Source organism: Pteropus medius, unplaced genomic scaffold (genome assembly GCF_902729225.1).
Source record: "Pteropus medius unplaced genomic scaffold, Ma_sr-lr_union100, whole genome shotgun sequence".
Lineage (NCBI taxonomy): Eukaryota > Metazoa > Chordata > Mammalia > Chiroptera > Pteropodidae > Pteropus > Pteropus medius.
This window is the reverse complement of record NW_024349798.1, coordinates 12020997-12042017: the sequence shown is the minus strand read 5'-3', so window position 1 is coordinate 12042017 and position 21021 is coordinate 12020997. Positions and strand designations below refer to the sequence as shown.

General features: G+C 49.1%; 1 protein-coding gene across 6 annotated transcripts in view; it reads right to left on the bottom strand.

Moving 5' to 3' along the window:
* The window catches only part of SNX29 (sorting nexin 29), a 440342-nt gene that overhangs the window by 59267 nt on the left and 360054 nt on the right, over positions 1-21021 (bottom strand). For all 6 annotated transcript variants that reach the window (XM_039885359.1, XM_039885355.1, XM_039885356.1 and 3 more), the window contains one exon: positions 19383-19523. In XM_039885359.1, the coding sequence (XP_039741293.1) occupies positions 19383-19523 (141 nt within the window). The remainder of the gene's footprint in view (positions 1-19382; positions 19524-21021) is intronic.

Genomic DNA, 21021 nt, shown 5'->3' with positions numbered 1-21021 from the left:
AAAAAAAAGAACAAGCACATAACCCAAGCAAACTAATGAAATCTAGTCCCAGGACATTTGCTGGCACTAGTGGGAAAAGAAGCTGTCTTTCTCCTGGGGCTGCTTTCAGGATGGGATCGGCCTGGAGCTGCCAGAGGCTCTGTCTTGGAGAAAGCCTATCTGAGAAGATGCCAGCACAGAGGAGAGCGAAGGAGAGAGAGAAGCCGGGGAAGAGGGAGGGAGAGATCAAACCTTGATGGGATCGTGTGTGCCCTGGAGCCAGCTCTGCCTGAAGCCACAATCCATCCCTGCTCTTTCCAATCACATAAATCAGACTCCTCTCAGGCCTCTACCAATCTGGGAGGGTTTTTCAGTTGCTCACTGAAATTTTGATTCTTCCTTGGCATCCTCCACACATTGTGACTGCTGGTCACAGACCCCGTCCTTGACTGGGCTTCTCATCCTGGAGACCCTCTTGCCCTGCAATACCCCAACCGTCCCCCGCGCACAGGCTCATCTGAAAATCCCTCCTGCTCACAGCAGCCTCCATCAACCTCTCTGCAGCTTCTTTTAGCCAAAGACACTCCCTCCACCTGGACTGCACCTGAGACAGGACTCTATAACTCAGCTGCTTAAAAATAAACGTGAGCTATATTAGTTCCAACAAGTTTTCCTACCCCATTAATTATTTATCTAGCACCTGCTTCACAAAAAAAAAAGGAACGCGGCAGGGAAGGAGTAGGGAGAAGAATCTGGAAAGAATAAAGCAGCTGAAAAGTGTGGTGGTGGGCAGCGGCCCCCTACCGGGGCAGGGAGTGATGGGGTACGGGGTTGGGGGGAGACCCCGGGATGCAAAGGAGGGCACTGGCAGGGGTCTCTCGGTGGCCCTGGTGAAGCCCACCATCCATTCTCTTATCGGAATTGTGTTTTTAAATTCATGAAATAAGATACATAGGATTAGAAAGGAAAGCCTTATATTTAAGCACAGTTATCAAAACGGTGATAAGGAAATGCCAGTGTTTCTTTGCTGGGGGATTAAATAACAAGATCTAGGGTCATTTCAAAGTACTGATGAGCTTTAAGGATGTGTGGAGCCATCTGCAGCAACTGTCTTGTGATATGAAAATACATAAGATCAAAGTCATAGATATCACAACTACTGTTATGGTTTGGGGCCTAAATTCAGGTTTGAAGTTCAAGTTTCAGTTAGATAATAGTGAAAATGGAAGTGTAACTCCTTCACTGATCACCTGGATTTTATCCTCAGACCTAGAAGAACTCCTGGGCTAAATCAGGCCGAGCCCCCAAGTGCACCAGTCTGAGTCGGTTTCCCTGACTGTACAATGGGGCTGGGAATGGTGCCCTGCCCACCATGGGGAGGGGGTGGGAGTGGGGAGGTAAGCGGACGGCGGCATTAAAAACCCAGGAAATGGCCTTGATCAGCACCAGCAGCTTCTGAGCACTCGCTGTGGGTAGCGCCATGTCCTCACACTTGAGGACACCAAGGCACAGAGAAGTGACATGCTGGTATGCACTGGCGTCAGGATTCAAACCCAAGTACACCAGCCCCAGAACCCACGCCCTTCCCCACACCTCTCGCAACCACCTCTCCAGAGTCCCAAGGGAGACAGATGCCCAGAGGAGGAGAAGAAAAACTGAGGCAGGCTTGGTTTGGAGCTGGAGACCTTAGTTCCAGACCATGCGCATCCGTGTGGAACACGCCTTCTGCCGGGGTCCAAGGCAGTCTTAAGGCCGGAGACAAAGCAGACCCTAAGTTTTCACCAATGAAAAGACCTAGAATCTTTTCATTCCAATGAGATGGAAAGCTCTATGAGCCAGGGAGAGAGAGAAAGCTTCTGACCAATACCCGGAGCGGAGCTGTCGCTGGCCTGCACCTGTCCACTGCCTTTGCCTGGAACATGATTTCCAAGTCGTTTCCTAGCCAACCATCACCCAGCCTCTGTATTTCAGTTTAAATGTCCCTGCCCGGACCTTTGACCAAATCAGGTCCTCTCCGTTATAGCTCCCTGCACCATTCCTACATAAAAACTTGGCACCATTTGAAAGTATCTTTAGAGTTTATTTGTTTAATGTCTGTCCCCGCTAAATCGAAGTTCCACGCAGGCGGGAACCACATCCGTCCTTCCCTACCATGTTAAACACAACTGTTGAGTGACTATGGATGTATATCACATAGGAAGAGGAGAAAGCAGCGAGGGACTGAGCCAGCCTGCCTCTGGGGACCTTCCTGTTTCAGCCTGGAGGTCGAGATCGGACACAGGTACATCCTGATTTACCAATGAAACACACGGTGATGCTGCCCACTGACAAGTATGGCTCAGAGCCTGACCCCATGACAATCAGAGCAGAAATCTTCCCTCCGGATGGAAATGGGGTAAGCAAGACAGGAAGCAGATGGGGAGAGCCCTCTTTGAAGGCCGAGTCAGATATGAACACAAAAATAACACAGAACAGTGCTTTTCAAACTTTCTTGTGTACACAAGTCACTTGGGAAACCTTCAAACATGCAAATTCCAATTCAGCAGGGTTGAATTAGGGCCTGAGAGTCTCTGTATGTCTAACAAGCTTTCAGGTGAGGCACCAGTCCGCACACCACACTTTAAGCGGCAAGATCTTCAGAAAGGATAGATAGGAGGTAGAAGTTTAAAATCATTCTTCAAGGTCCTATTTGATATCATTAATCTCAAGCCAGATTTTGGCTGGAAAGCCTGGCACTAACTCATGAAAACATTCGCCAGCGTGTTCTTTGCTTCTCTGCCCAACAGCACAAGGTTGAGAGTGAACGAGACTGCTGAGGTCATAAAGTGGACCCATCAGAAGTTCCAGTCCTGGCGCTCTCAATACCCCACCACGTCACCTTGGGCAAGGCATTTCCTCCTTCTGGGCCTTTGGTCAGCAGCCATCCTTCACTGGTCTGCAGACTAACTGTGTCAGCGTTATCCACAAATTTTTCAAAAATACAGACTCTAGGGCTTCACCCCTAGAGATTCTAGCTCACCAGGTCTGGACTGCGGTCTGAGCATCTGAATTTGTGTGAAGCCAGTGAATCAGATGCACATCCAGAATGGGAATAGATAGAGGACTGGCAGTAGGGGGTGGAACTGTCCGTGGTGCTGACCAGTAAGGGACTAACTACAGACTGAAGAACTGTCTGGGAAGCCATAATTTACCACTTTGAGAATCTGGAAAAGACCAGCCATTTTTTGCCTGGCTTGGGTACCGGCATTATTGGCCCACCCATCAGTACCTGTAGCATGGCAGTGAAGCCTAACCCATTGGAAAAAAGAAAACAGGTCCAATTACTTCCAAAATCAGTGCACCTGAGGCATCTTCAACCATCCCCAAAGCGATGGTGAGAAGCATGATCTACAGCTCTCCAGACCTGCCTGAACATGAATGGTATTACGGACGGGAAGGCCCCCAACAGCAAAACCATTTACTTGTTGCTCCAGTTTGAAGAATGCCTATGCGAAACTCCAGCTCGGGCTTTCTGCGGGCATTTCCTGCTGCGGGAGGGAAGAGTGAACAGAAAGCGAGGAGGGAAGATGAAAGGCGGAAATGAGGATTAAGCAGAATGCCAGTTCTGCCTGGCTGGCTCATTTTTCTAGTTTCCCCAAAAGATGGATGTACCTGTCCAATCTGAACTATAGATCCATATCCAGCTCACAGATCCACTTTGAAGTCAAGCAGCAGAGGTCAAGTCCAAATGATAGCTCATTGCCAGCTGAGAACCCACCACCTCTCCATTTTTACCCTTGTCTTTCAAAGAGAGCTGAATGATTTTACTTTGGTTGGCGGCAGTGGGCAAAAATTTTTTCTTTTAATTTGCAGGTCGAAGAAATTCCATACTATTCAGTTCATAATATAATACCTCTTATGACCTGGGTAACCTTCCCAGGGCAGTTCTAGAGCTAAATCTCCTACCTACTTTATGTTATTCAGATTGTCAGAAATTACCTGTATGTCTGTTTAAGTTACATCATCTGTCTCCCCCGCCCTCCCCGACCCCAACTGTAAGCCCTGTGTGAACGGGCTTATCTGTTTAGCTCTGTGCTGTATTCTCAGTGGCTGGCACATAGTAGGTGCTCAGGAAAGACTTCTTGAATAAATGGATGTGTGAGTAAATGATGTCTTCTTGATGTGCTTGTAGTCCTCTGGGCCAGTCTCTCCTACCGCTTTTCACCTTCCATGCTGCTTCCTGAAGGAGCTTTTTTTTTTTTTTTTTTAAATGCAAAACCATTTTGTAAAACCACGTGTGTTTTTTTTTGTTTGTTTGTTTGTTTTTTGCCTGGCTCTTCTGAGTCATCTCCTCACATGTCGCGTGCCGGCGCATGCACCCAGAGCATGCAGAACGCGTCATCTGCTCAACAGGCATCGCGGGCCTGAGGAGGCTGTGCTTCTCCATGAACCCTGCCTTTTGAAGTGCTGTTCCGTTGTCTGGAACCCCTATCTCCCTCAACAGCCGATGCTGCTCATTCTTCGGGCTCAGCTCCAGGATGGCTTCTGTCTGAAGCTTCCCTGATTGCTCTCCCTTCCTTCTCCCCACAGGCTGAGTCACCCTGCTGTTTTGCCTACTTACCGCCCATGTCCTTTTCCCACTCTCAGACCGTGGGGTTGGGACATGATTGAGTCTACCCTCAGCCTGGGGCCGATCATGTGACCCTGGCTAATCACAGTCATTATGAGTGGTCCTAGGATAGTCACAGGACTCAAGGTGGGCCGGTGAGCATCAGAACTGAGACAGAACTACTGGGGGAAGAGACTTGCTCCTTCTGCCTGAGGTACTAAGGTGATATGAAGAAAGCCTAGAGGCATGTGACCATCTTCGCCGTGAGAGGGAAACCTGCCTGAGAATGCAGCAAACTCAGAAAAAAGCAGGTGGAGAGAGCAGCAGATAAGCAGACAGACAAGAAGCAAGAGAGTGAGAGAGTGAAGGAGAGAGAGACTGGCCAAGATACTGATGTCCGACGATGTCACTGAGCTCCTGGATCCAGCCATTCCTGCAGTCAGCCCTAAACTTCTCAGTTACACAAGCCGGTAAGTCCTCTTCTTAAATCAAAAATACTTTGAATTTGGTTTTTGTCCCTTGCAGCAAAAAGCATCCTAGATGATATACTCTCCCATGAGAGAATGGTTAGTTGGGAATCAATGAAGCTTTCCACTTTCTTTGTTTCGTGTTAAGTTCTCACAGCAGCTCTTAGACCCCTCAGGGTCTTGTCCGCTGCCACTCTGCTCTGCTCCCCTGAGTGCTAGCTTCTCAGTTCTCCAAAGTCAGAGATCCTGCAGATAACAGGAAGGGGAAGGCCCAAGGTACTGCGTAGGCACCTGGCCAGGGTCCTGCTCCTGCTATGCTTCTTGCTCACCTGAACTTCATCCAAGGCCAAAGTCATTGCTAGACCCCTGCACTGCCCAGGAGAGGGATGGAGCACGGGAACATAAAGAACCAACACGCGCCTGAACCCCTGAGTTCTCCATACTATTCCTCTGTGCTGCTTTCCCACTGGCTGCAACGCCCTTCCCCTGCTGCTCTACCTAGTTCTTCACAGCTTGGATGCAAAGTCATCCCCTCCCAGGAGTCTGCTCTGAACTCCCAGGGGTGACAAATTCAGAAGACTTCGGGGACCAGGAAGTGAGGGAATCAGGGCGAGCTGGCTACCTGGGGAACCGTCCCCCGCCCCCCACTCCCATGTACGGGCCAGCTCCATTCAGCTGCTGCCGACTGTTGCCACAAGAAAATCTGAGATAAAGAGAAGACCAGCCTCCCCTTGCTGGGCAGTCTGTGGATCCCGAGCTGCAGATATAGATCTACTCTCATTGTTCTCATTGTGAACCTCATCACCACCACCATCGTCATCGTTAACACAAACCATGTCTCGGGTGGAATGTGGCCTGTGGGTCAGCAGCTGACAACCTCTGGACTGGGGTCTTGCCATGGCCCCACCATACCACAGAGTACAGCCCCCTATGCATGTGTCTGTCTGTCTTTCCCACAAGACCCCATCTCTGCAGGGCGGATCCCATGACTCTAAGCCTACTCATTACCCTCCCAGTCATCGGTGGCTCTGCACCAACCTGAATCGCAGCGGCACCCGGCACAGGTCTTCTGCCCAGGCCCTGGCGTGGGTCCCCCTGCCTACCCCATCAGCCATCCTCCACATGGCAGCGGTGTCTCCAAAATACAGGTCAGATCCTGTCATTCCTCTGCTTAAAATCCTTCAGTAGCTTCACTGGCCAGTACACACACACATTAAACACACCCCCCCCCCCCACCTCAAGTGTTTAAACGAATAACTATAGTTACAAAATGTGATAAGGCCACAAAGGGGAAAAAAACGAGGGGCCAAAAAAGCCTTCACTGGAGGAAGATCATTTATCATGGGCGGTTGGGAGAGGGTTATCTAAAAAGATAGAATTTAAGCGGAGACCTGACAGATGAGCAAGACCTAAGAACAGAAAGGGAAGGGTATGGAGTGTTCTAGAAGGAACTGTATGTGTAAAGGCCCTGAGGCAAGAAAGAACTGGAGGGCTCGAGATCTCAGAGGGTGCCGTGCACGGTGCCATGAGGTGTGGCAGGGGTAATGATCCCTCCACTCCAGGACGCTGGAGGGTTAAATGAGAGAGGGCAGGCAAAGCCCTTGGCACCGCGCCTGGCACGCAGTGAGCGCTCAGTGAACAGCTGCTGTTCTTAGTAAGATGGCACTGCCGATGGGAAGAAGGGCCAGCCGACGTCCCGCTGCCCAGGTCACGAGGGAGAGCTGGAAGCCAGCATCAAAGGCTCCTTTATGACACAACACAGTTTCGTTTTCATGGGCTTATGAGGATTGGGCACTTAAGTCAAAAACAGCTTCTAAACTCATTATCGAGAAAGAACCTTGCTCTCTCTCAGATGGCAGAAGAGCTGGGAAATCGATGATGACAACGACCCAAAGGGCTGGCTACGCTCACGTCGTCGGGAGCTGGCGGGGAAGATGGCTCTCCAAGGACACAGACGAAATTGTGCCCAACACTCTAGGACACTCAAAGCTTCCTGGGCCCTCTCTCAGAGAGGGGAGCTGTGGAGAGGGTTTACTCCAGGTCCGTATTAAAGAACACAGTCTGGGGTCTAACTTCGCGTGTGTGTGTATAAAAATAACCCCTAATCCAGCCTCTACTGACACAAGGCACCATGCCAGTGTCTCTGTGTGTGCAGTCTGCGAATCAATCCAGCGAGACAGCAGACATTCAGTGTATGCACTGAAGCGTGGTGGGAGGTGAACCATGACGGAAATGGGTGCTGGGCAAGCAGGAAGCACAGCGGGGAAGGAGGCAGCGGGTTCTCCTGTGTGGAGAGCAAGAGAGGTTTCTTGGAGGAGGAGGAGGCATGAGTTATATCTTTTTAGAGGAATGCACAAAGCTTAGCATCCAGAAAACAGAGCACAATCCCAGAAAACAGTAAGAAAAAGCCAACGCTCCAGTGGAAAAATGACCAAAGGATACAAACAGGCGAGAAAAAGAAGAAATCTGAATGGCCAAGTATCCTGAACACTTCTCTGACCTTGTGAGCAATCAGGCAAACAAGAATGATGAGATATCATTTTGTACCCACCATGTTAGCAAAACATAAACAAATCCTAAGTCTAATGCTGCCCAGTGTTATTGAGATCATGAAACAATGGGAGTTCTCATCCACCTGGTTGGGAGTGAACAACAGGTGCCACCACCTTGGAGAACACCTTGGCAACAGCTGGGAAAACCGGAAACAAGCAGCCCTATGGGCCACCACCCCCATCCACTGGAACACAACCTGGAGAAACTGAGTATCAAACGTGGGCAGGAGGCATGGTCAGGATGCTTGCTGCAACGCTATCTGAACAGAAAAAACTGTAAACAACCTAGCTGCCCATCAAAGGGGGAATAAATACGACACTGACTATTCAAACAATAGAATATCACTAAGTATAGCGGTTCGAGTGAGAATGAATCAGAATGCCATGGATTCAAATGTGTTCTCAAAAAGGTGATACTGGTGACGAACACAAGGTGTTAAAAGATAAAGACTGATATCGTTTATCTGAACTGAAAAAAACCTCTCTCGTAATCACATGTAATAGAAGTATAAAACCACGGGCAGGAAGGGTACACAACCATAGGATGGGTCCCTTTGTGAGGGAGGGTAGGAAGAGGATTCGGCTGTATCTGTAATGTTTAATTTCTAAACACTAACATTTATTAAATCAGTGCTCGTTATATTGTTCTGTGTATTCTGGGGCACGTTTGAAACATTCTGTAACAAAATTGTAAGAGCTTAGAAGTGAATATGACAAAATGTGAATAGCTGTTAATTCTAGGTGGTAGAATATGGGTGCTTATCCTATTCTTTGTATGTCCCCCCTTCCTGTAAGAAACCATCACTGTGTAACACGTATCAGTGTGTAACCACTGGGGAAACTCTTCGGCAGTATCTACTGGAGTGGAACATACACACTCTGTGACCCAGCAATTCTATCCCTAAGTATGAACCCACGGAAGCCAGGTTTACAGCTACCGAGAGACAAACACGAGAATGTTAATTACAGCACTATGTGTAACTGAGTCAAACCGGAAGCGATCCAAACACCCATCAACAGGAAAGACAAATAAATTGTAGTATAGTTGTACGGTGGAATACTACACAGCAACGAAAAATAATTGCTGCTTGCAATAACATGGGTGAATCTCAGAGATGATGTTAAGAGACCAGACACGAAGGGATACATGTTATATGAATCCCATTTACGTAAAGTCCTAAAACAGGTAAAACTAACCTACGGATTAAATATCAGGACAGCAGCCACCCTAGTGGGGAGAGAGTGACAAGAAGAGGCTCGGAGTTCTGCTAATGGTGTATTTCTTGGTTTCCATGAATAGGTGTGCTTGCATAGGTGTGTTCATTTTGTGAAAATCCATCAGTTGTATACTTAAGATTGGATGTATATTATACTTCAATTTTAAAAAAATAATTCCCCGAAAAGGGGTGCGATAAAAACCCACCCCCACCACAATGAGAGAAATGAAGAAGGGAGGAAGAAGACAGAGGGAGGACAGAAGGGTCCGGACGGCACGTGTCAGTTATCGCGAGCGCCGGAAGAATGGGAGCCAAGCGGCTGAGGTTCCTCTGTAGACCTATCGTTTCAGGCTGGCATTCGAGAGATCGGGATATGCTGGGCACTGTGCTACGTGGCTAACCTGCAGCATCTCATGGGACTGTCACAGGAGCCCATGATGTAAGCGCCCTTGCTCCACGTGGCAGCTCAGACCACTGAGTGTCACAGAGGCAGGGTGACTTATCTGAGGTCACGTGGCCAGTGCTGCCAGAAACAGGATCTGAACTGAGGCCAGTGAGACACCACAGCCCAAATTCTTAACCTCTTGGCCTCTGGCAATGCAGAAGCTAAACAGCAGGGCCCGTGAAGCTGCAGAGAGCGGCAGGGGAAGGGGACAGTTTCCTCCACACACGAGGGACATTGAACCCCAGGGACCTGGTAATAGGGAGATAACTAAAATGGCGGCAACCAAAGAAATTTAAAATGTTTTTTTTTCTTGCTCGCTAAAGATGAACCAAGATAGCAACACACAATTCTCAACATTAATGGGAGTACTGAAGGGGAAGGTAGCAATTATTCTCAATTATTTGAGACAAGAGTAAGAGCTAAGAGAGACTCTTCCGGGTTGTGATTTTAATCAGTTATCCAAAAATGAGAGGGGGAAAAACAGATGTAACCTGGGTCAAGCATATTTGAAAGGCCTTCAGAGCTAGAAGAAGAGATTAAATAACGATACAAGTAATTTAACAGCCCCAGAAATATTTTGGATAACACAATGCCCAGCAGAGAGTCAAGTGTCATATAATTCATGTCTATTTCCAAACCTATGGGTTCAACACTGCTTCATGAGAGGCCTCGAGCTCAGGCAGAGAGGAGTGGCATGAGGGGAGCTGGCCGCCCACCCAGATGTGTCAATAACTCATCTTTGTCACCAGGCACAGCTAATGCAAAACCTTTGTAGAACCTCCTGCAAACCTGCAGTGCTATGTCACTATCCACTGGGCACCTTTGGTAACTACACTGGTGTTGCACACCGATTTCTATACAGCTTCTGTTCGTTTGTTCATCAAACACGTTTTACTCAGCACCTGCTATGCGCCAGGCCCCATGTGAGACACTGCGAAGACCCTACAGCACAGGTTCTGCTGATTCCCCTGGATTCAACCTCTCCACGTGCTCCCTGCAGGAACACGTAGATGGGAACAGAGCAGCAGAGACACTTCCCAGTTGCTGGCCCTCGGCTATTTGTTTATAAAACGACCTTGACCTTTTCATTGGACATTAACTTAATATTACAGAAATGTCTTCCCAAGAAGCCCCCACTCATTAAACACGTATGCACATTTGCAAACGGATGCATATACCTGCGTTCCGGGTCTGAGGCGCCTCAGCGTCTCTCTCCTGAGATGATTTTTCTGGCATGAAGACTTTAACAACTGCTCAAATATCTTAAGAGGCTTTTACCGAATTAAAGAGAAACAAAAATGTGCGATGTATAATGAGCCTGGCTCCTCTTTTCTCGTTTAACACATTCAGTACCAGGACCGTTTACGCAGTGGCTGGCAGTGTCGAATGAGAAGCGAGCTTGAGCTCGCGGCTTCATTCAGCTGAACGTCTTCTCTCTCTGGGACACCTTCAGCTTCGGGGGATGGCAGCTAAGCTCCCCGCGTCTCTGTTCCAAGCAGGTGGGGGTGTTTGCATTGTTTTTCAGATCCTCACCCATGTGAGGGTGTTTCTGGCAGAATCCCCTGAGATTCTGCACAGCCACATAGCAACCTGCAGTCACGTGTGACTTCCTGCATTATTACCAGCTCCCGGATGGGGGCGTCGGGTTGCGGGCTTCTCGACCCAGGGGCATCGGCATGTGTCTGGCTCACTTCCTGACATGAGCGACGGGACCTTAGGCGGGATGCTCATGGGCTCTGAGCCCGGCTTCCTCATCCATAAGGCATTTTATACAGGGCTTGATAAGAAGTGCATGATGAGAAAATGGATACAGAGCCTCTGGAGTGTGAGACACTCCTAAGCCCGGAACATAGGCTCATCCCACTGTCCACAGAAGCGCGAGGGTCCTGGACGAACCACACATGTCAGCCTCATCCACGGCATGGGCTAAGGGTCCCAGCATCCTCTATGATGAGGACGTGCTCCTTCTCACTATCAGCCCATCCCTAGTATATAAAAGGGGAAACTGAGGCACAGAGCGGTCAAATAACTTGCCCAAGGCCACACAGCTTTTCTTTTTTTTACCCTCAGAGTTGGCAATGTCCTACTGAATGAATAAATGCATGAATGAATGAATGAATGAATGACTACCTGTCTGCACACTGAGGTTTGCCAGGGAGCTCGTAAGCCTGTGGACTAACAAGGAGGGCAGCAGCTTCTAGCTCTAAACGTGGCCCCTGAGTGAGAGTGGGTGGTGCATGAGGGGCGGGCGGTTTGGCGGGAGGAGGAGGCGATCAGAGGCCCTGGCTTAGTCTGTTCCCTGGTTTCTGCCCACTGAGGCTGTGGAACTGACTTACGGAGGCAATGTAAACATCTACCCCGGGCAACGGCTAAGTAATTTACGTCCATCTGCCCCCTGGGGTGCTCTGCACAGGTCTATGTGTGAGAGCGTAGAGGCCAGAGCTCTGCAGACCGTCGGCCTGGACACCACCAGGTGACATGGCCTTGGACAAGTCATTTCACCTCCCTGTGCCCCCACTGTAAAGTGAGATAACAGTACTAGATCTCTTCTGCAGGCACGGAAAAGAGGTGTGAGGTGGGTAGAATAATTTCTCCCCTTTTAAAAGATGTTCACCCTCTAGTCTCTAGGATCTATGCACGTCATCTTCCATGGCAAAGGGGACTTGCAGAGACGAGTAAGCTAAGGGCCCTGAGGTGGGGAGATTATGCTGGGTTATCCAGTGGGCCCAGTCCAGCCACACTCCCTAGAAGTGGAGGGCCCTTCCCTGCTGTCGTCAGAACGTGACTGTGAAAGCATGGTCAGGGAGATGCGGCTCTGAAGACAGAGGCAGGGGCCACGAGCCAAGGGATGCAGGTGGCCTCTAGAAGCTGGAAAAGGCAAGGAGACAGATCATCCCCTAGAGCCTCCAGGAGGAACACAGCCCTGTGACACCGACTTTAACCCAGTGAGGCCTTGTCGCACTTCTGAATACTGAACTATAAGGTAATACATGTGTGCTGTTTTAAGCCACTAGGTCTGTGGTGACTTGTTAGGGCAGCAGTAGGAATCTGGTACACACTACGTAGAGGAAGTAGGGTGCGCAGAGGGAAGGATGCCCCCTGAACGGACTCCGCTTCTCCACTTGTAGGGTTCATCACTGAGCCTCCTGCTGGCCCTCTAAGCATTGCGCCCCTGCAGAAAGCAGCTCTGCTCCTCCTCCTCGCTCTTGTCCAGAACTCACTGTGACTCTCCTGCAGCTCAGAGGCCTCCTCTGTGAGAACCGATTTACTTGTCTTTCTCCCTGCAACACCTGAACTTTGTGAAGACCACACTTTAAGACACCTTTGTAACCTCCATACCCAGCACGATGCCCCTGCACGCTGGGCGTGTCTGCTGAATGAAAGATTAACCAGCCTCAGCATCCTTCTGGATGCCCACTCCTCCCCACTACTGTAGGTCCCCGCCCTCCGCTGCTGGGTCCTACGTCCCCAGGGCTGCATCTAAATCTGTGACGACGCCCAGGGAGCTGCAGAGGCGCACTCCACAGCTCAGTGAGCGCATGGGCTCCTCCCCCGCACACTGGTGTATGTGTTTTTAATGAGGATTTTAATGCATAATTTCTCCAACAAGTTGAATTATCTGTGGCTCAGGGGAAAGTGATTTGCCTTGCCTTAATGCCAAATGAACTTTCGGAGACCAATTCCATTATCCTAAGAAGGAATGACAGTCTCTCAGTCCTCATTTGCTCCCTGAGCAATAATGTAGCATCATCAAAACCGAGTCTTTTACCTAAGCCCTCATGCTGGCAAAGTCCATTTGAACAGGAAGCTGGCCAGGCAACCCCCTCAGATAGTTAAAGAGCCATCTCTCTTGTCTCCAAAGGCAAACTTGCCGGCCTCTTGCCGATTCTGCAAAAAAAATTCACTCAAAAGTGGAGAACCACCTCCCAAGTCACCTAAAAGTTATTCTATTAATTTTTGGAATTTTAAATTTGTGCTGAGAATCCAGTGAAGTCAAGAAAATAAAAGGGAAACGTTTCCATTGAATTTCTGTTCATTTATTCATTAATTCAGGCCATTGAGTATCTCAGGTACTACTCTAGGAGCTAGGGAGAGAGCAGTGAGCAGAAACAGACCCAGGCCCAGTTTCGTGAACTTCTGTTCCAGTGCGGAGAGACGGATAATAGTCAAGTACACAAATAAATCATTTCAAGGTGAGAGCTAGGAGAAAACCGAAACAGAGGGATGGGCCAGAGAGTGCCGAAGGGGCGGCATTAGCGCGGGTGGTCAGGGGAGGCCTCTCTCTGAGGAGATGGCATTCGAGCTGAGGCCTGATGAGCTGGAGAAGCTGTCCATGCAGCGAAAGGGAGGAAAGTCCTTCCAGGCATTAGGAACAACAGGTGCAAAGGCCATGAGGTGACAAGGGCTTGGAAGCGTTTGGAGGTCAGTGTGGCCGGGTGCACGGGGGGAGAAGTGGGGCGTGAGATAAGGTAGGGGAGGGTGTGGGGGACGGACCGGAAACGCCTAGCAAGCCCCAGCAAAGAGCTGTGGATTTAACGGTTTAACGGCTAGGAGTGCCGCTGGAGGGTCTTAATCAACAGTGACACGGTCTGATTTACAACCTACAGATCTCACTGTGGCTACAGTGTAGGAAATGGACTGTGGGCAGCAAGAGTGCGAAAGGGTAGCCACTGCAGATGCCCATGCCAGAGATGGCAGCGGCTTGGGTTGACCATCCAAGCAAGGATGGAGGGGAGCAGCAGAACTGGGACTATTTAAAAGTGGAAAAGGACTTGGACCGGTGGGGTTGTGCTCGTAACATCTCAGTCCTCACCACTAATATAGCCCAAGAGCAGTGCCACCCCTGCGGGGGTCCCGAGTGCTGACTGTAAAGGTTCTGGTTCTCCTGGGCGCATGGCAGGAGTGGACCCTTTTGCCTCCTCGGTGTTAGGCATGTCCCTTTAACTTGCTCTGGCCAATGAAACAGGGAGGAATTGATATGTATCACTTCCAGACAGAAGCATGAAGAGCCAGTGTCCAACCTGCCTCCATCCCTTGCTCCTGCTGCCACAGTTGAGGGGCCTCCAGCAGCCTGGGCCCCAGATGCTAGGATAAGCAGAGCTCCAAGCCAACCCGCAGCAGACACAGAGTGTGAGCTGAAAATACACCTTGGCTGGTTTGGGCTGACAAGATCGCAGAGTTGCTTGTTAACTCAGCCTAGCCAAGACTTTCCCGACTGATATAAGCCCTACGCCTGGGATATTTACACAGTAATGAGTAACTTCAATATACAGCTATGTGGCTTGACTCAGCTACAAAAGGGATGAACTTCATCAAGTGATGGACTGATATTCAGGTAACTATTTTCACAAGATCTGGGCTTGGTGTGGTACGCGAAGGCAGGTCATCCTAGCGAGTGCTCTGGGCGTCTGCCCATTTACAGTCAAACAAATCCATGGCCTATCGAGGCAGAAGAAATGCTTTGGTAAAGGCAAATCCTGCAACCACAAACTATACAATGTGCTAATTTTATCAATTAAACAAAACAGGTTCAAAGTGGGGTTAAGATCACATTTTACCTCTATAATTGGCATCATCAGGGAAATATCCAGAAATTCAGGCTAGAAAGAAATTCATCTGCTGAATGAAAAAAAATTTCTGCTAAACTCTGTTTTACACGTCCTTGAGTACTGCCCAGGCCTGTGGATTCCGGAGTGATTCACTTAACGGGTCCAAGGCTGAAAGCAGCAAAGTGCACGCGACTCAGTCCACCCAAAGAGAACGCGTCTGCATGACTTAATGGCCCAAGTGCCAGTGTGTCCTTCTGGAAGAGACCCAATCAAAGAAAAGATTCTGACCTGATGGATGTTTCTGGGCCAATTTAGTATCAAAGCTCTCTTGAAAATTTACTCTCAGGGTATCAAAGCAGGTACCCTGAGCTACTAGGCCCAGATGGGCAAGTGCAAGCTTGGTCTCTTGGCAGAGTTCACTGGTAGCCTCTGTTGGGCATTGAAGTCCTGCATTCTGACTCGATCTGCCCTGGAAAATGAGATGGACTCTCAGATCCATGCTGGGCAGCAGCCAAAGTGTACTTAAGGGAAGTGGGCACGTCTTAGCCAAATGCCGGGGAAAGAGAGAATCAAAGTACGGTCGTGGCATGACCGGCCAATTAAAAGCTCAAGGGCTGCACAGGCTAGACGAGAGGCCAAGGCCTCACGACTGCTCACGAGCTGTCAGATTCCTGAGCAACAGAGGAAACTGTCAGAGCCGCCCCTGACCATGGAGAGCTGGACCAAAGATGCAGCTAAGAACCAGTCGGTATGTTTGGACAAGCTGGTCATCACTGGGAAGAGATGGTCCCTTACATTCCCAAGCTCATTTATTTGCAAGGAGAGTTGCATTGAGGGGAGGGAAAGTTGGGGGGAATGCACTCCCCTATTGACTCAGATTTCACAGGAAGAAAGCCACAGCTGCTCAGAGTCATCCGAGAACCAAGAGCGCTCTTGAGAACCCGAAGCAGGGCTGAGGATGACCCGCCCCCCAAGGGGACCATCACGAGCAGTCCCGGCTCCTGGTGCAGGAGTGACAGGACCGCTTCAGGCTCGTTCTGAATTCCATAGCTCCAGGCAGACCCTCCAACTCCCGAGCTTCCCCTCACCTTAACTGTAATGGAGCCTCAGGGGTCAGTGTGGCCAGGATTGGTGGTGCTCTTGGTGGATGTGCTTTGTCTTATAGTTTACATAACTATAGTGCTTGGGAGATACAAGGCCGGGAGGAAACCACTGGGAAAACAGAGGAAGCATCCAGCAAGTGTGACCTCCCAAAGGTGTCCACGCCCTAATCCCTGAACCCATGAGTATTTTACGTCACATGACAGAAGGGACTTGGCAGGTGTGATTAAGTTAAGGATCTTGAGATAGGTTATCATGGATTATCCGGGTGGGCCCACAAGAGTCCTTACAAGAGGAAGAGGGCCAGAGTCAGAGAAGATGTGACTATACTGACAGAAGCAGGGTTCTGCCATGTGACTGCAGCTTTGAGGACATGGGAGGGCCACAAGCTAAGGAATGTGGGTGGCCTCCAGAAGTTGGAAAAGGCAAGAACGGATCCACCCCTGCAGCCTCCAGAAGGAACGCAGCCCTGCAGACACTTTGATTCCAGCCCAGTGAGACCGACTTTGGACTTTTGACCTCCAGGGCTGTAAGACAGTTAATTTGTGTCATTTTAGACCACTAAATGGGTGGTGATTTGTTACAGTGGCCACAGGAAGAGAACACGCAATGCAAGATGTTTCATCATCTGAATGCCCTGGTTCAGCCTCCTTCTAATTTCCCTTAGCAAGATACAGACAGGAGTTCCCTGAAGATGTCACGGAGGCTGCTTCAGTGCAATGTTTTCTGCAAGTGAGACTATTTTACAATGATGATACGATAGTTAGGCAGAAATTTTGTTTTATGACATTTTGATACATTCTGGATGGGTCCCAAGATTTGTATGAGCCTGCAAGTCATTAGATTAAATCAGTATATAATTTGCACCCCCCCCCCATAAGAATTATTGTACTCCTTGCTATAAACAAGTGTAGTGTTTCTGTCTTCGGTTTTTATGGGCTCAACTCCATTTTTATTCGACAGAGAAAAATGGAATGAGAGATTAATTCTGTGCCTGAGATAAACTGCTTTATAACTCTTTAAATTAAGATCTTACAGACCCTGACGTGATCAGATTTCTAATCTGGTTTAAATATACAAATCTATGAACGTGTAAATGTAACAGTCAGTAATAGTTCTCTCTCTGGAACTCCCAAATGTTGGGAGTGGGTTATGCAAACTTGCTCTGGTTTTCTAAGATAAGATGGAAAGAAATCCAGAGAAATGCAAATTAAAACCACAAGGAGATATCACCTCAGACCTGTCAGAATGGACATCGTCAATAAATCAACAAACGACTGTTGGTGAGGAGAAAAGGGAACCCCTCGCACTGTCGCTGGGATTGCAAATTGGTGCAGCCGCCATGGAAAACAATGTGGAGGTTCCTCAAAGAATTAAAAATAGAACTACCATATGATCCAGCAATTCCACTTCTGGGTATTTACCCGAAGAAATCCAAAACAGTAAGTCAAAAAGATATATGCGCCCCTATGTTCATTACAGCATTATACAACAGCCATCTGTTGTAAATGGGAGCATCTACGTGTCCATCAATAGATGAACAGACAAAGAGCGGCGGTCCACATATACAATGGGATAGTACTTGGCCATAAAATGTGAAATCTTGTGACATTTGTGACAACATGACAGACCTAGAGAGTATTATGCTGAGTGAATTAAGTCAGACAGAGAGAGACGAATGCCATATGATTTCACTTACATGTGGAATCTAAAGAACAAACTAAACAGACTCATAGACGCCGAGAACTGAGGGTCGCCAGATGGGGAGGGGAGTTGAGAGGCTGGATAAAAAAGGTGAAGGGATTAAGAAGTATAAATTGGTAGTTATGAAATAATCACAGGCATGTAAAGCACAGCATAGGGAATATATTTAATAATACTGTAATAACCACGTATGCTGTCCAAGTGGGTACAAGACTTGTTGGGCTGATCACTTTGTAACTTATATAAATGTCTAATTACTATACTGCACACCAGAAACTAATATAGTACTGAATGTCAACTGCAATTAAAAATTTAGCAAATTTTTTTAAAGATGGAAAGAAATCTTCTCAAGGCACCTCAAGAAAGAAGGTAGGAAATTTGTCACATATGGAATCTGTCACAGGGCTTTGTCAATACAAATGGCGCCGTGGTTCTCACGCATCCTCATGCATCAGCACCACCCCCGGGACTTGTTCAACCCAGATTTCAGGGTCCCAGCCCCAGAGCTTGTATTTCAGTAGGTTAAGGGGGAGCCTGAGACTCTGTATTTCTAACGACCTCCCAGGTGATGCTATCGCTGCTGGTCAGGGGCCACACTTTGAGAACCATGGTAGTAAATTTCTTACGTGTCCTGAGAAGGGCCAGGACCTTACTTCACCTGACTGAACTGTCCCCGCCAAGCTGGTTAACATACTGCAGTCGCTAAAGCCTCTCCACCGCCCTGGAAAATGAGACAGACTCTCAGATCCATGCTGGGCAGCAGCCAACGTGTACTTAAGGGAAGTGGGCACGGCTTAGCCAAATGCCGGGGAAAGAGAGAATCAAAGTACGATCGTGGCATGACCGGCCAATTAAAAGCTCAAGGGCTGCACAGCCTAGACAAGAGGCCAAGGCCTCACGACTGCTCACGAGCTGTAGTTTTTCAAGCTCCCCGAGTGATCCAAGATGGACAGCCGCTGCTCTAAGCAAACATGAAGGCTGACAAAATGATGCCAACTGGCTGAGGCAGACATTCGACAGGGAGCTAGGCCCAGGCTAGTCTTCCTCCGTGCAGGGCTCCTGCCTCTTACACTGTGATACATAGTTAATAGGTGCTCAATAAACACTTGCTGAATGACTGAATATTAATCAACCAGCAGACCTGCGGAGGACTAGTGCCTCCTTTCCCCAGGGTGCCCGGATGAATACACAAATATGTAAACGATGTCATTATGAATTACTAACCCTCACGAGGGCAGCGACCTTGTAATAAAAAGAGAACCTCTGAGAAAGCTCTGCTTGGGAGATAACTCCACATAAGCCCCAATAAATATCATGATGGCCATGGGTGAGAACTAGGAAATGCTGTTTGTCCCAGAACAGCGGTCAGCAAACCATGACCCACAGGCCAGATCCAGCTGCCACCGATGCTTATAAATAAAGTTTTACTGGCACACAGCATGTTCATTTGCATCCGCACCGTCTGTGGCTGTCTTCACGCTACTGGGGGCGGAGCTGAAATAGTCGGCAAAGCCAGAAACACTTGCTCCCTGGCCCTCAACAGAACAAGCTGGCCAACCACTCCCCAGAGAAATAAGAACACGCACACCAACAAACTCGATGTGACTGTCTTTAGGTGGTTGAATTATGGACGACTATTTTCTTCTTATACTAGCTGAGCTCTTGAGTTGCATGTTTACGGGATCATGTGTGTTTCAGCCATAAACGGAAGAAGGAGAGTCTGCCTCAGTGTAGGCTCTGGTGCCAGGCCACCCCACCCAGCTCCCCCCGGTGATGGTACCTTGTTTCCGATGGCCTTTTTGGGCGGGAAGTTGTAGGCTCTCACTTGAGGGTATTTGCTCTGTAGCTTGTGGTGCAAACCCCTGAACTCTGTGTACCGCCGGTAGACGTTCCACTCATCATCTTTTATCCGGATGTAGACCTGTCGAGAAAAGGAAACAGAAAGAAAATGGAAACCTCTCTTAAAACTTTATTACAAAGGGGCGGGATTTCGGCAACGCTCCACCCATGGAAACCAGCTGTGCGAGAGCAGAGGCCACATCTGTCCCCTGTGCCACTGGATGTCCAGTGCCTGGCAGAGAGTAGTGGGGAACACATGGGCACGTGAAAGACGAGTCAGGCGGGTTACGGGAACGACATGCCGTGCACCACTCCCCCGACTGGTCTCAGAGACGCAGCCTTCATTCTCCCGTCACCGGCGCGTTGCGGGTTGCGGGTGAGTCTTCCCTCCTCTCTGGCTACGCGCCTCCTCATCTGTGCTCGGAGCTGGTTAACGGCACCCCTCCCAAGGTGGTACGGACAGCTGTGCCTGGGACTGCACAGACCCCCATACGGAGGAGGCGGGGCCAGGGTTGGGATCAGCCCAAATGGATAGAAGGTCCTCTCCAGATGGGATAAGCACAACTAGGGCATAAAACGTCTTCCTTTTAATCAAGTGTGATTCCCAAGAGAACACTCTGGGGTACCAAATCTGAGGGCTGTTTCATCAGCTTTTTGAAGGCCCTAACACCGTCCTGGACACGCAGCAACTACGTCTCAAGGGAAAACCATGGGAGAGAGATCGATGCATTTAAGAAAATTACATGAGTTAAGAACAGCACAGAGTAAAATCTCCAATGATGAATAGCTGTTTCAACCTGCAACCAGTGAATGTCAATATACATCTTAAAAACCTCTAAATACAGGCATCCCTAACGTGTGCGATGCATTCTGATTTTACATTTTTCATAACACGTTCAGGAGCCACCTGTTTCATTCCCTGAAAGCTCTGCGTCCCCTCCCGCTTCTTCAGCGGCCCCTTCCTAGCCTTCTATGCGGGCACGTCCTTTTCTGTCCGCGCCTTAAAGGCGGAGGCTGCCTCGGGGCCTCCTCTCGCCCACATGAGCATCCACTCTCAGATCTGCACATTTCAGGTCTAGGTCAATGACTCTCAAATCTGTATCTTCAGCCTGGACCTCTGATATGAACTCCAGACCTAGACCTGAAAAGATGCATCGTGTCAACATCTGAACCCACGATCCGCACTGCAAACCCGCTCCTCCTCCTCCTGAGACATCACTGTGCTCTCTCAGGGGATGGGCCACTGAAGTGCCTGAGCCAAAAATCTGGGCATCAAGTTTGAATGCTGCTGTCCTTTACTCCCCCATCCGGGTGCACTTTGAACAATGGGCCACCACCACCCCCCACCCCTCAAAATACACCTCTGGAGCTATCTCCACCCCCACCGGGACCACCACAAACTGGCCTCTAGTTGTCCTTCGAGCCTGCTGTTTGTCCCCATTCAATCCATTTTCATCTCCCCTGTTCAAATTCACTTGATGACTGCCCATGAAGGATGCTCATGCCAGCTAGGTTTGAGGGTAGGTATGTGGCAGCCTCTGGGGGCCCAGAAGGCTCCCGGCATCATCACGACCACCTTA